A 14,133-nucleotide genomic window follows, 5' to 3' on the forward strand; every position below is an offset into this window, starting at 1 on the left:
GCAACGGGTCCGTAAGATTAAACCTGCTCAGGAGGTTTATTACATGTAAACAGGATTAGATTGCATCTTTTTAAGCAGAATTGATACTTAAAATCTGTCCCAGCCACTGCTACTTTATTACAAGATTAATCTACTAATCCAGGGACAATAATTTAAAATAATAATAATTTAAAATTCATTTGAAAATAATATAACAATATTATAATATATTATAACGATGTTGTGTAGTCTATAAAACTATAGACACAGCCAGTTTTACTCATTGAAAGATTTATTAGTGATGAAAGAATTACTTTATAATTGTATTTGAGTCTTACACACATGCTATAAATTCTGAATCGTGCATTAATTTGAGTGACGACTATTATGGGAGGAGCTTGATGGAGCGCAGGAGATGCAGATGACTAGATCTCTAAGGAACTTTAATTAATGCTGTCACATAAGAAATTTGCCTCAAAGATAAAATTAAATGAATTGCTAATTACAACATTGACATAAAAATGTAAAGCCTGTACAAATACTAGAAATCATGAATATAAATAACTGGGATTCATGTAAAAAAAAAAAAACTACAAATAAATAAAAAAATGTATCTATTATAACATTTATGTAGTTTTGTTCACTTGGCTGTTTCCATATAAAGGTCCAGAAATTTGTCAAGTTTTCCGTCAGGTGTCTTCTTTAATGATATGATGTCATTACGTTGCTGTCTTGCCGCCAGCCAATCGCTGTATTGCTGATCGTGGTTTCGAGTATCGATGCTTCTGTCTTTTCAAGGAACACAAGAACGTGCAGTAATCTTACACAACTTAATCCAGATATTTTAATCTAATACGCAAATTCATTTGAAGAACCAAATTAGCCAGAGATCAGTTATCAGGATTAGAAGATCTGGCATCTTTCAAACCATCTCAGATGTAATAAACGACGTATGAAGAACGGGCCCCTGATCAGATTCATGGACAATGTTTACTGGGAACTTTCTGCCCCCTGGTGTCTGGAAAATGCATCACGTCGTAGCAGGACACATGTAGTGAAATGATTACACAGGACAAAGAGCCATCCTTTGGCTTTTATTGAAAAAGCCCACTAATGTCTCCCTAACTCAATTTCAGTGATAAAAAAAGTCACCGAAGTTAAAACTGAATAAAGCTTCACTGATTTCTATCTGCTGTCAGTGAAATTCATGACTCTTCTGTTAAAGAGCTTCCGCATCACTGAAATCTCATAAATCTACAACTACTGTATCTCTCAAAGTAGCCTCTGTGTAGTCTACAGGCTTGTGCCAAAACCTGCGAGTTGTTTTATATTTGAAGAGACGGATAGTCATTGGTTGACACTGGAGTTATGAAACTTCATCAGATGTGTGGTGATTTAATGAGCAGAAATGCTAAGTGCATGTCTTGATGGTCTCGGTGTGCATTTATCCGTCAGGTGCCTTTGATGAACGGCCAGATGTGTCCTCCTGTGAGATCTCCCATGAGCTGCGGTCAGCCACCGATGGCCCGTCACCCCTCACGAGAGCAGCTCATCGACTATCTGATGCTCAAAGTGTCCCAGCAGCCCCCGGGCCCTCCACGGGTCCCACACGAGACGCTGCAGCAGGAGGTGCGCACATTCATGACAGAAATCTCAACATTCAGACACATTTCTGGACCATCATGTTAACATGAAGTCAAAATGAACCCTGTTTGCTTTAATACTCATTCCTGGTTTCATTCCATATACATTATAAATTGTTTTTGTGATCTGTCATTAAAAAGCCTCTGTAATTACATTATTTCTTTGACATCACCTATATTTGGATCATTTTAACTAGGGTAGATCTATATTTTGGCACCCCTGTAGCCACTTCATGTTGACTGATGTGTAACTGAAGCATTGTGGGTAGTGTGACACGTGTGTCTGTCTTCAGCTCCATGTGAAGATTGAGAAGAATCCCGAGCTGGGTTTCAGTATATCAGGAGGAGTGGGTGGACGTGGAAATCCCTTCCGCCCAGATGACAACGTAAGTGTTTTTATTTTATTATTATTTTTAATGTGTTAAATTTGGTATTTCTGGAGCTTTAATTTCAGTCTGTCTGGATCATTAGGTTGATCTACTTTTTTTTTTTTTTTTTTTTTACCATAAAAAAACACCATGAACTTAAACTGAACAGCAGACCTTAGTATCTAGAGATCAGAATATTAAAAAGACATGAATATAAATTAATGTTAATATAATTTTGACTTGGACGAAAGAGCAACCGTTTAGGTGTGCGACAACCTAGGAAATGCCTGTTTGTGCTCAGTAAGATTTTTGTTTTTAAGAAATTAATACTTTTATTCAGTAAGGATGCATTAAATTGATTTATGATGACAGTACATTTATAATGTTACAAAAGATTTATTTAAAAAAAACATACTGTTCTTTTCACTCTTCAAAGAATCCTAAAAAATCATGGCTTCCACAACAATATCTGGCAGCACAACGGTTTTCAACATTGATAATAATCAGAAATGTTTTTCGAGCATCAAATCAGTACATTAGAATGATTTCTGAAGAATCATGTGACACTGAAGACTGGAGTAATGATGCTGAAAATTCAATTTTTTTTGTAGTGTACTCCAAAACTGGTGCTAACACTTGTGTATATACTAGACCTTTATTCAACTGCAGTCTAACTATTCTAATGAATAATCAATTCTTAAATCATAAATGATCAACAGGGCATCTTTGTGACGAGGGTTCAGTCAGATGGACCTGCTTCAAAACTCCTTCAACCTGGGGACAGGATCATCCAGGTAATTTCTACTCATCGATCTCTTCCACTCCTCTTACTATTCACGTTTTTGTCTTTTCCATACCTTAGTAATTCACTAACCTCAATCAACATCCTCTTCCAGGCAAACGGATACAGCTTCGTTAACATTGATCACGGATACGCAGTATCCCTCCTGAAGACGTTCCCCAACACCGTCGACCTGATCATCATTCGAGAGATGGCAGCGTAACAGAGCACTGTCTTATTTTTGTACCGAGAGGAGCCAGTGCTATATATAGTTAATCTGAACTGATGTTAACGGGAATCCAAGATGGTTGACCGTCGGTGAAACCACTGAATCAAGTGGGAGACAGAAGCATGCGCCTTCACTGTGGGATAGTCTGTTGGTGCAGTCCAACGATACGAAAACCTGTGCTTTTTGTAAAGATAGTTTTTGTTTTCCTTTTTTATTAAGATGTCATCTGGGTGTAGAGCTCTTGTGGGACATTATCTGTAGCTGACCGTTTGAGGGCAGGGCTCTCTGTCACAACTCACTCATTTTTTATTTTATTTTAATTTTTATTATTTTAAAGAGATTTTTTAAAACCACTTTTATGACCTGTGTGAGATTCGGAGCTAGAAGACAATGCTACGTGCTAACTGTGGTAATGAATGTAGAACTGGGCTGAGCTAAACCGAACTGGATGTGAAATCTATAGGCCTGGTGGTCACTGTTCTCAAAAATCCCTCAAATTTGGATGAAAAACTCGTTTGCTCAATGCTAGCAACTCTTCTAGTCTTCGCAATTTGAATTTTCTGCAACGTTCCTACAGTGAAATAAGTCTCCTCCTACAGACTTTAATGGATGAGTAAGGATGTGCCGAAATGCTCCCTGTACGTGAAACTTGGACAGGAACACGATAAAGAATTTCCACAAGGATTTCGAAAGAGGAAAAGACATACACGGAAACAGAAAGTGGTTTTTAACCAAAGCATATTGGGATACTGGCGGCATGAAACTGCTGGCACGTCAACTTCTTTCCTTCATCTACAACACAGCCACTGATTCCAACACCACCGAACTAATCCGAAGCACTCGCGTGTGAATGTTTTTATTTCTTCTTATTTCATTTTGGAAACGGTTTTCTATTCTGTGAAGAAGATTGTAGACTTGATATTTTATTCTCTTACGAAAACATTTGACTAGTGGTGCAGTCATGGACGTTCGTTTGCTGTTGAGGGCTAAGAAACGACATGTCAAGTGCCATAGACCCTGAACTGTCAGACATGGGTTCGACCCAGAGCAATACTCATTTAGATCCACGCCGCATATTCAGTGGCCTTATTGGGCTGATATGACACCGTGGGCGAAAGAGCAATAGAAAGTCCTTTATTCCATTCACAGGATGCAGTCAGTTGCGTTTTTTTTTTTTATATATATAAATAACGAAACCCATTTAGTATTTCTTGATTGAAAAAGCATTTTATATTAAATTTTTTAAAGACAAAAACGTAGGAAATGGCATTTCAGATTTATTTGTAAAAAAAAAAAAGAAAAAGTTCGTAAAGTTAAAAAATCGGTGTGCGAATGAATGTCTTGTCACGTCACATTAGCAATTGCACTGCTGTTTCCAAACACCCCTGCGAAGATTATCGTACCATTGTATGACGATACATTGACTTCTTCAATAGCAAAGAGATTCGAAAAGCTACGAAGCTTCATAAAACGTTGAGTAATGTTTGTATTTGAAAAAGTGGTCACGTTGAAAGGCCATGAAAGACTTTTGCCATGTCTGCATATGAGGAGAATGACCTACTGTCGATTGTAGTACTGTTTGTATTATTTGCATGAAATTCCTCCTTTTGATCGTTCTTTGCTGTATTCTTTGGTAGACTGGAGCGCTAAATGAGTCGAAGTAATCAAATTAACATACTGATAATGTAACAAATCCACAATTTGATGTGAAAGAGCACTGTCAACATTTTTACGAGAGTGCAGAAGAGTTCAGTTCATTCTAAATTAAATCGCAGTTGAATTTAGATCATTTTTCACACTGTTTTAATTAGCATTGACGCGCTGCCCTCAGAGTGTTAAAATAAGGAACGAGTCACCATTGTTTATTAATTGGAAATGAATTTGCAACATTTGATTATTTTTATGAAAGAAGAAAAAATTAATCGCACAGTTTTTTATTTAAAGTACAAATTTAATGGATAAAACAACGCCCTCCAATTTTGCTGTGAACGATTCATTTAACACAATGTTTTTGTGGACACTGTTCCTTCTGTTTTGTCACCAATCAGTCTAGCGTAGAATCCTTGACTGTCACTTTTTTATTTTGTCTGCGAAGACATTGTAAAAACGTAATAACGAACAGTGACTAAAAACTGGTGTTTTTTTTTAATTGTCCCACTTTTTATTTATTTAGTACACTTTACTTTAGAGATTACTAATCAAAATGTAAATACTTTTTTTAAAGGTTTATGATTTGTTCATGGCATTAGTGATTACGTTTTTAAAACCAGCAATAATTTGCATCACAGAAGCAGCCCTTTTAATGTATAGCTATGTCAAAGGTTTCTCTGCAAGCAGCTACTATTAAGATGATTGGTATGCATTTATTCAACATTCCAGATTTTGTAAATAAATTTACTTTCCATGGTGTCCTGTGGAAAGAATAAATCAACTAATGCTCTTTCAATGTGTATGTTTGTTCTTTGATAGCTTTTGTTGTTGTTTTTTTGGTCCATAAAGTGAAAGTCAGTGGGGTTCAGTGATGTTTTGGACCTTGAACGGACAAAAACAGTAAACGATTATTTTGTGTGTTCTACAGATTAAAGAAAGTCATAAAGGTTTGAAATGATGGTGGATAAATAACAAATTTGCATCATATTGCGTCTAAGTTTTTTTTTTTCCCCCTCAGTTCTGCGATTATAAACCTTATAAACCTGCATTATTAGGTTTGAGATGGGTGTTTTCCTCACACCACTATATTTGTGATTAACAAATGGCAGATTTTTGTTACAAACCCATACAATATTTCACTCCATAATCTCTGTCGTTAATCAAGACTGATAGGTGTTAACAAAGACATGTCTGTAAAGTAATTCAATCATTGCATTTATCAGGCGTAGCTCAGTACTCTGTTTACTGATAATGCAACTAGGCTGCTTAAGTTATAGGAAATACCTTCAGTGTTCACACAGGTAAGAATACAACCAAGCCTTCAACGCCTTCATTTGCTTCATTCCTTCACTGAAATCACTTCAAGACCAGAAAGCAGCGGTGCTTTGCTTTCACATGGAGGACTGTCTCGTATCAGGTTCCTGCTCTATATATAACCAGAGGGCAAAACACAAGAGTGCTTTCAAAACAGATGCAGGGTTGTGAAATGAAAAGACATCCAATAGACTCCTTTCATTGTTTCCCTGTGGACAACATATGAGTGATTTCAAATCAAATGGGTTCTCCGCTTAATCATGAACGTATTCTTATATGATCTATACGTTAATTTGTGTTTTATGTTAATTTATCCCCATCTACTTTAATTTTTAATTCTTTAATGGGGAAGGAGTGACACATAAAGACAAGTACAAAGGCTTCCCCAGTCATGACTGCTTTGCCATTTCAATGTGCCTATCCAGCTGGGCAACTCTGCAATCTTGAGGCAGCAAGTGTTCAAAATGTGCCAGTGTCATCGTCTCACATCTGCATGGTCTCGATCGAGAGGTGTTGTGATTGAATCAACGTGTCCTTCAAAGAAAGCTGGGCTCTGGCTGTTCTCCGGGTCAGCAGATCACTGTGTGGTGACATCTGATACAAACACTGCTGATGTAAAAATAACCATCAGCAGACCAATGCACTGTGCACAATGTGTCCACTTAAAAGTTGTTTTCTTGCATTTTGGATCTCAACCAGACTGGACATTTTAATGCAGCCTTAACTCCTGAACACCTTATTTTGCAACCGGTGCCATACTGTAAAATCCCAGTAGTATGATAACAGTGGAGGCTGTAGTAACTGGTGTACAGGATGTAAATGCATGGGTGTGGAGATCTGTCTTATCAGTACTATCACCATTCTCAGAATTGATTTGGAAATCACTAGAACATTGTGCAATTTGACTTGTCGCAAGTAGTGTCTAGACCTTTCTGCCCCCATTTATCACAAAAACATCTTCACATTTAGGTCAAACTCGCATTTACAGCTCCGACATACTGCAGAGAACCCCAGCAGCATCTGACAAACAAGACTCTAGACTCTAGAGCTATGCTTCAGAGCACAAGGTTGTTTTTGTACAGTAAACTTGTAGTGACTGGCGCAGTTAAGCCCCGCCCCGCGGACCTGTCAATCACCGTGACGTCACGGCCACTATTAAAGAAAACCAACAAACAGCAGCCAGAAAAACACATATACACACACTTCAGCGGACTAACAGCACGGGCCGTCGCCGAGGGTTTAATACAAAGTCTCTATATTGTGGGAGCTTCTCTTTTTACTCGGATAAGGCAAGTAAGACACTTTTTCTTCGCGTTAAACCTCATGCTAAGGTTATAGGAAAATGTGACTCGTTTCGGTAAAACGACTTGGTAGTAAACCTAATATCCCTTTTATTAAAGTTATCCGTTGATATAATGTCCTTTTAATGTGTTAACCGTTTGTCTAAAATGATGAACTTGGTGAACCTGCCGAGTTTAACCAAATATGGTTGTTAGCCGATGCTAGCATGTTAGCTAGTAAAATTAGCCTGTTGTTCCTTTACACCTAAAAGCTGAAATATGACACGAAAACGGCAGATTTAGGTTTAAACACGCATGTTTTATTATTAACGCGGTGTTTGTTTCGCATTTTAACCGAATTTGTCTTTCAGGGTCGCTGAGGTGAAAAATAAGTCCGTTTGTTGCAGTTAGCTGCTTGTGTTGAGTGTTTATTCGAATAAAGTTAATAGTCTGTTTGTATGTAATCCATTAAACGAGTAATTAACTCCCTATGATGGTGTTTTCAGTTTTATTTCGTCTCATGTCGTCTCATTTCGTGTGTCTATTGAGATAAGATACAGGAAACTCCAACCTCAACTAGTTAGTGTATCTTTTATCACCAAGTGAACTGATAAACGTCTTTTAAAAACGTTTTCCCGTCTTATTTTCCTCAATATCTTGACGGATTTGTCCTTAATTGACATTCGGGTTGTGTATAATTGTGTTTTCATTATTAAGGATTGTACTTTGGATCAAACAGGAAGAGTGTTTGAAACAAAGGAGAACACAAAGCATATTCACCCTGACCCAGATATAAAGCAGATAAACAACTGCATTCCCGTCCATCCTGAATCATTCACCATCACAAACCCCTCAGACTGAAGCCAACACGGGCTTTGAGGGCATCAACGCTTGTGTGTTGGGTTTTATGCGCTTTTTATACGACTATCTGTTTGTTAGCCGAGATGCTAGTGTTAGCATGACTCAGTGGATTTCATTATGAGGCCTCAAACACTGATATAGCTCTCTAAAAACACACATACTGTGTGGGTATCACACACATACCATGTTTACATGCGGTTTTAGACTTTATATTAGCTGTATATGTCTCTTAAATGCTTGATGCATTGAGACCGAGCATGTGAGCATTGAGTAATTTCTGAAGTCTTTATCCATTTATGGTGTCTTTTTAGCTTAATGGTTTGCATTTAAGTATTTGACTTGGTTATCACTCAAGTCTTTGTTTTGCACTATCTGCCGTGTGTTTTCTGTCATCCAGACAGGGCTAAATGGACACGGATGGCCAAAACTCATGGTGGAAAAACAGCCCTGTTGGGGCTTTGCCATTTTTGGCTTTATCAAAATATATGAGGCCATGCGTAGGGAGGAGGGCGCTACGCAAACAGGCTCCTACTAGAGGTGTATGATGTAATGGAGGCAGGTCAGGACGATCGGAGGTATTTATAGTCACACTGGTGGAGGGAGGCTGTTCTGAACAACATGTCACATTGCACCCTTGTGACGGATGAGAACTAATCCAGCCGTCCATGTGAGCGAGAGCAGGGGGCAGCAGGCAGACGCACACGTGACGCAGCAGCCCATGTGGTGGCTTTTCAGGGGAAAACCTCTGACGCTGAAAGGCGGAGGCGAAATGCTGCAATCTTGTGTTTACTTCGAGACTGAAAGCGTGTGGCTCCTCACTGAGATGTCACTCCTGACAGGTCTCGGGTTTATTGCTGGAAAGCATCGGCTGTTTCTGCTGTAATCCGTCTCTGGCTAAACATGCTGTTCCACCTACAGAGACATTCACACCTCACACTGCTTGTCAGCATTTACTTATCAAAACACCGTCTAGTCACACTTCATCTGCCTAGCAGGTGATCACAATAGTGATGTTTGAGTAGTTGACCTGTGAAATTAGTTTTGGGAGTTATAGTTGATACCGAGTGTTACACTATAATTTACTGTTAACATAAATGGGTAGTTATTCATAATGTGACCATGGAGCAAGAGTGGGTGTTAAAACCAAAAGATTATTTGATAACAGACTTGTCAAATCAATTACTTTTGAGTTTTGTTTTTTTTAAATAAGAACATATAACCTAATTACAAACAATAGGACGAATACAATAAATCAAAGCTACAAATGTGCATTAAGTGCTCAAAGTTTTTCATATACTGTAGTCCTATTTAATAGTAGCTTTTAAGTTAAAAAAAAATATATAAACATAAAACAGAAACTGAATAAAAGTAAAAAATAAAATGCTACTCGTCACTGTATGGGGACTTTATTTCTTTGTCACTCTATACAAGTAATATTAGTGCAAAACTGCAATATAAATGTGGCAAAAAATAGCTATTGATTGATGCTTTTTGTTGTTGCTGCAATATATAAATCGTCTTGTAGCCCAATCCTAATTTTAGTTTTAATTTTGTTTGAGCTTTTTAATCACTGGTTTAATTCATTTGACACACAGCAGAAGTGTTTGAAATGAATTTTAGAAACGGACTTTGTGAGTCTTGCGGAGGTTCACGTGGTTTGGGACAGATGAAAGTTTCTTCAACGTAATGTTAAAGGAATTAGGAAAATAGTTTAAAATAGTACAGTGCGTGACGCAATATTTTGGGGAAGTTATGCTGCATATCGACTACCTAAATGTTAGTGGATGGAATTACAACCGCAGCGTGGAGATCTCATTTTGTTGAGGTAAACAGTCGGTAATGATTACGAAAGAAACTCCAGCAGACAAATTTATTAAACCATTAACTACGACTTTTGCCTCAAATTCCTAATTTGCTGCTTATTAATAGTTAGTAAGGTGGTAGTTAAGTTTAGGTATTGGGTAGGATTCGGGATGTAGAATATGGTCATACAGAATATGTTTTATAGGTAGTAATAGACATGCTAATGAACAACTAGTTAATAGTGAGAATTGCTCCCTACACTACAGTGTTACCCTGACATCTGAGTTTATTTGTATTACGACAGAACGATCAGAGGCACGTCTGAGCTTAGATTGGAGTGCTCGGTTGATGCAGTGATCTGTGACACTCAGATGTCAGATAATGGTCTTGTTCACAGCTTGTAGACTAAACTTTTGGTGCTGCGACTCGCTCTGTTTTTGCTTGTGGGTGCAGAGTGTTTATGTCAGATGATCTTCGTACTGACGTTACTGTTCTCCTGTCTCGTCTGACGTAACCTCTCCATATAATGTGTTAATGACGGCTCTTACTGGTTAAGAGTGAAACAAACCACAGTTTCCAGGAAGTCTCACAGGTTGACCTACATGCGTCCAGCTCAGTCTGGTTGTAAAATTATCACATGATCCGCGGTGTGAGTTTGCAGGAATGAGCTTGAATCGGGCGATTCTGTGCCAGGATGAGGCCAAGAAAAGCGTTCAGACGTCTGACTCTTAATCTGATTCTCCGTCTGCAGCAACATTGCACCTTCATCGCTGTAAATCCTCTTAAAGAAGCCAGTCTTTGATTCACGCTTCACGTTATGCTGACGACACTCGTGTTTTGTTCTCAACAGGAATCGCTCGTTTTCGGAGAGATGGCCCAGGAGACCAATCAAAGCCCCGTGCCCATGCTCTGCGCCACCGGCTGCGGTTTCTACGGCAACCCTCGGACCAATGGCATGTGCTCGGTCTGTTACAAAGAGCATTTAATGCGGCAGAACAACGGGGGAGTCAGTCCGATTAGCACAATGGGTACGTGTTTCCGCTCTTTGAACATCTTCACGGGCCGACGGCCGTGTTGGTGAGACTGATTGTTCCTCGAGCGTCTCATTAACTGAGGGGGTTTGCTCTGTTCCAGCAGCTTCCAGCAGTGTCACCAGTAGTCCTACCTCTGAAGCCTCAGCCATCCAGATCATCGAAGCTACACTAAACAACTCCTCGTCTGCTAGTGCTAGTGCTGAGTCACCCAGCGGCTCCACCGCCGCCATGGCTGCCCTTCCCGTTACACAACAGATGACAGAGATGAGCATTTCCTGTGAAGACGAGGTGGTCTCGCCTAAAGTAGAACTCCCTGAACCAGGTTGGTATTTGCGTTTCAGACTTGAAGTGTGTTCAGAATCAAATGCTGGCTTGATGCAAGAAAGTGAACTTCTGAATAGAGCATGCTTTAATACGGCATAATGTAACGCCATGTATGCAGTATGCATAAACAGTTTATTGTACGCTCACTCTGGGACTCAGGACAGTCGTAATATTTTTGAATTATCATGTTAATTTAAAAAAATCTTGTATAATTGTTACTGCTGTATTTTCTGTTTGCTTGGTTTTTATTTTATGTAACTCGTGTTATTGCAACTTGCAAATAAGTTTTTGCCATAGAGTCGTAGATGCTGACATGGCAATATAAATAATTATTTGAGGTCATGAGTTTGCTACTTCAGCATGTGCTGCCCCCACTTCAAATTTTCCCCACTTTTTTCACTTCAAATTAGTGCAGGTAATTGATCTTGTTAATATTTTATGTGACTCTGGACCACAAAACCAGTCATAAGGGTCAATTTTGAATAAGATATATTGATGTATGGTTTGTTAGGATAGGACAATATTTGGCCGAGATGCAGCTATTTGAAAATCTGTAATCCTGAGAATGCAAAAAAAAAATATTTAGAAAATTGCCTTTAAAGTTGTCCAAATGAAGTTCTAAGCAATGCATATTACTAATTAAGTTTTGATCTCTTTACGGTAGGAAATTTACAAAATATCTTCATGGAACATGATCTTTACTTAATATCCTAATGATTTTTGGCATAAAAGAAAAATGACCCATACAATGTATTGTTGGCTATTGCTACAAATATACCCGTGCTACTTTAGCATCCATATAAACACATGCACAAATAATGTCGGAGGACTGTCAATAGGAAAACAATGCCAAAACCTGGACATTTTTGGCAGTTTAGAAATCCCAGCCAGGACAAAAAGGGCACATATTGTGTCCATAGATGACATGTAGCCTTAATGCTAAATTTTACACAATCTTTTTATTCTTAAATGAGTTTCTGCAGTCAAAGTGATTCACTCTGTTTGCTTCAAAAAGTATTAATAAAACTGTTTCAGTGACCTGCATCATGCATGTAGTTATTTGTCAGCTGTTAATTCGCGTGACTTTTTCCAGTTGTCACTCAGCCGACAGCGTCCGCTGCTCCGGGCACAGCTGAAGGTGAAGAGACCAAAACACCCGACGCCCCCAAACCCAAGAAAAACAGATGCTTCATGTGCCGCAAGAAGGTCGGCCTGACAGGTGACCACAGCCAGCATGTGCACACACACCACAGCTCAGATGCAATCTCTCTGTAAACATGTTCTGATGTGCTGATGTCTGGTTCGTCAGGGTTCGACTGCCGCTGTGGGAATCTCTTCTGTGGACTCCATCGCTACTCGGACAAGCACAACTGCCCCTACGACTACAAGGCGGAGGCTGCGGCCAAGATCCGCAAAGAGAACCCGGTGGTGGTGGCCGATAAGATTCAGAGAATATAAAACTCTCGCCGTCACACCTCCACTTTGCGAGAGATCAGATAAAAGGACTCACACTCTGACCTGTGATCCGAGAGACTAGTTTTTTTAATTACAGTATGGGAAAGAATCTTGTTTCTAAGCCAATGCATGAGTGATCACTTTGTTTCCATCTTTCTTTTGCTTTCTGTTGTTGGTATATGAGCTTCAAGTTAAAACAAATGGGGGGAAAAAAAAAGAAAAAAGAATGCCTATAAAAGAAGCCAGAGACATTTGCCCACCGTGTCTGTTTCTGAGTGGAAAACGTGCTGTAACCTGGAGTCTGGTTATCGTGTTAAAGGCTGATTGTCATTAGTTTACTCTGTGATGTGTCTCCCGGTCGGACTCTGAAGACTGTTACGGCTCTGACCCGAGCGCCGTCGGAGTAGCAGTGCATGGCTGGCTCATGTAGCAAATGGACGCTCTTTTGTTTCCTCCGGGTCGAACGTTCGGCCCTCCCATTCTCGAGTCAGCCTTTACGACATTTATCAGCCACCTTTCTGCTTGAGCATCAGCCAGCGTCAGTTATCCAGCTGCTGGAGTGATGCTGGGGTTTCCCTCTCATTCGACTGTGTGCAAAATGATTTTTAAACCATTGACACTTTGTGAAAAATATGTAATCCAATTGGGATGGTTTAATGCAGCCAGACCAAAATGCTTCGTGATCAATTTTGAGCGACTGCATCCATGATACCCTGTCAAGTTCAGATGAGGTTGGACGTGGCAACGACACAACTGTTTATTCATTCTCCCACATGATCCTTTAAGACATTTAAGTGAATAAACTAATTTTAATTTTTTTTCATTGGGTTGTAATGTGACACCAATTTGATTTATGGGCTTGTTCAGAGGGCTTGTTGGGTTTAAAGTGGGTGTTTTGCATGGTTAGTGAAATGAGTATTTTACAGTTGACTGCATACTAGAAGACCATTTTTATTTTTTTTCTCTTTGCTCTAATTCACTTTTTTCGTGTGATTGATCTTTTCATGGGTATTGAGTGTTAAATGCTGGTGAGAAATAATGGTATTGTTTAGTGTCATTTAATCAGCCCTTTGCGCCTGCTCGAGTGTTTGTGTGTCAGTGTATGTGAGTTAGTCGCCATCTTTTTCATCCGAGGCTCGGTCAGTTTCTTGTTTTTTAGGTCTGGCTGCACAGCGCCGTTTTATTTTAGAGCTTTGTGAGTTTACACAGTAAAACTAACCATCTGTTCAGATTTAATTTTTAGTTATGCAAGTTTGTACAAACCATCTTTATTTATTATATGTATTGCGCATATAATCTTGTTACCCAACATTACTGCGAAATTGTATCATGTAAATAAAATTATGTACAGAGATATCATTAAAATGTGTATTGTGCTGTTTTCATGGTGTTCTAAAGATGTCCGTTCTGTG

The 14,133-nt window shown here is 39.0% G+C and overlaps 2 protein-coding genes across 7 annotated transcripts in view; both read left to right on the forward strand.

Moving 5' to 3' along the window:
• Window positions 1-5,446, forward strand: part of erbin (erbb2 interacting protein) — an 84,085-nt gene extending 78,639 nt beyond the window's left edge. For all 4 annotated transcript variants that reach the window (XM_058790179.1, XM_058790181.1, XM_058790180.1 and 1 more), the window contains 4 exons: window positions 1,435-1,608; window positions 1,916-2,008; window positions 2,710-2,784; window positions 2,887-5,446. In XM_058790179.1, coding sequence (XP_058646162.1) covers window positions 1,435-1,608; window positions 1,916-2,008; window positions 2,710-2,784; window positions 2,887-2,994 — 450 coding nt within the window. In that variant the 3' untranslated portion in view covers window positions 2,995-5,446. The remainder of the gene's footprint in view (window positions 1-1,434; window positions 1,609-1,915; window positions 2,009-2,709; window positions 2,785-2,886) is intronic.
• A 1,553-nt stretch (window positions 5,447-6,999) lies between these two features.
• zfand5b (zinc finger, AN1-type domain 5b) lies at window positions 7,000-13,935 on the forward strand. Of its 3 annotated transcripts, none has more exons than XM_058788686.1 (5): window positions 7,000-7,257; window positions 10,759-10,936; window positions 11,043-11,264; window positions 12,360-12,485; window positions 12,576-13,935. In XM_058788686.1, the coding sequence occupies exons 1-5, from the start codon at window positions 7,015-7,017 to the stop codon at window positions 12,722-12,724; spliced, it is 918 nt and encodes a 305-aa protein (XP_058644669.1). In that variant the 5' UTR covers window positions 7,000-7,014; the 3' UTR covers window positions 12,725-13,935. The 3 variants fall into 3 exon arrangements, with proteins under 3 accessions (XP_058644669.1, XP_058644670.1, XP_058644671.1); XM_058788687.1 differs by having other exon boundaries at window positions 11,046-11,264; XM_058788688.1 differs by having other exon boundaries at window positions 7,120-7,253.
• Window positions 13,936-14,133: the final 198 nt, after the last annotated feature.

This window comes from Onychostoma macrolepis, chromosome 10 (genome assembly GCF_012432095.1).
Source record: "Onychostoma macrolepis isolate SWU-2019 chromosome 10, ASM1243209v1, whole genome shotgun sequence".
Taxonomy (NCBI): domain Eukaryota; kingdom Metazoa; phylum Chordata; class Actinopteri; order Cypriniformes; family Cyprinidae; genus Onychostoma; species Onychostoma macrolepis.

What these genes read in the sequence shown, in the direction of transcription:
- zfand5b (XM_058788686.1), top strand. Translation starts at nt 7,015, where the DNA reads ATGCTTCAGAGCACAAGGTTGTTTTTGTACAGTAAACTTGTAGTGACT. An exon ending in TTTTTACTCGGATAAGGCAA is followed by an intron (nt 7,258 to 10,758) that starts GTAAGACACTTT and finishes TGTTCTCAACAG; the next exon opens with GAATCGCTCGTTTTCGGAGA. An exon ending in AGTAGAACTCCCTGAACCAG is followed by an intron (nt 11,265 to 12,359) that starts GTTGGTATTTGC and finishes GACTTTTTCCAG; the next exon opens with TTGTCACTCAGCCGACAGCG.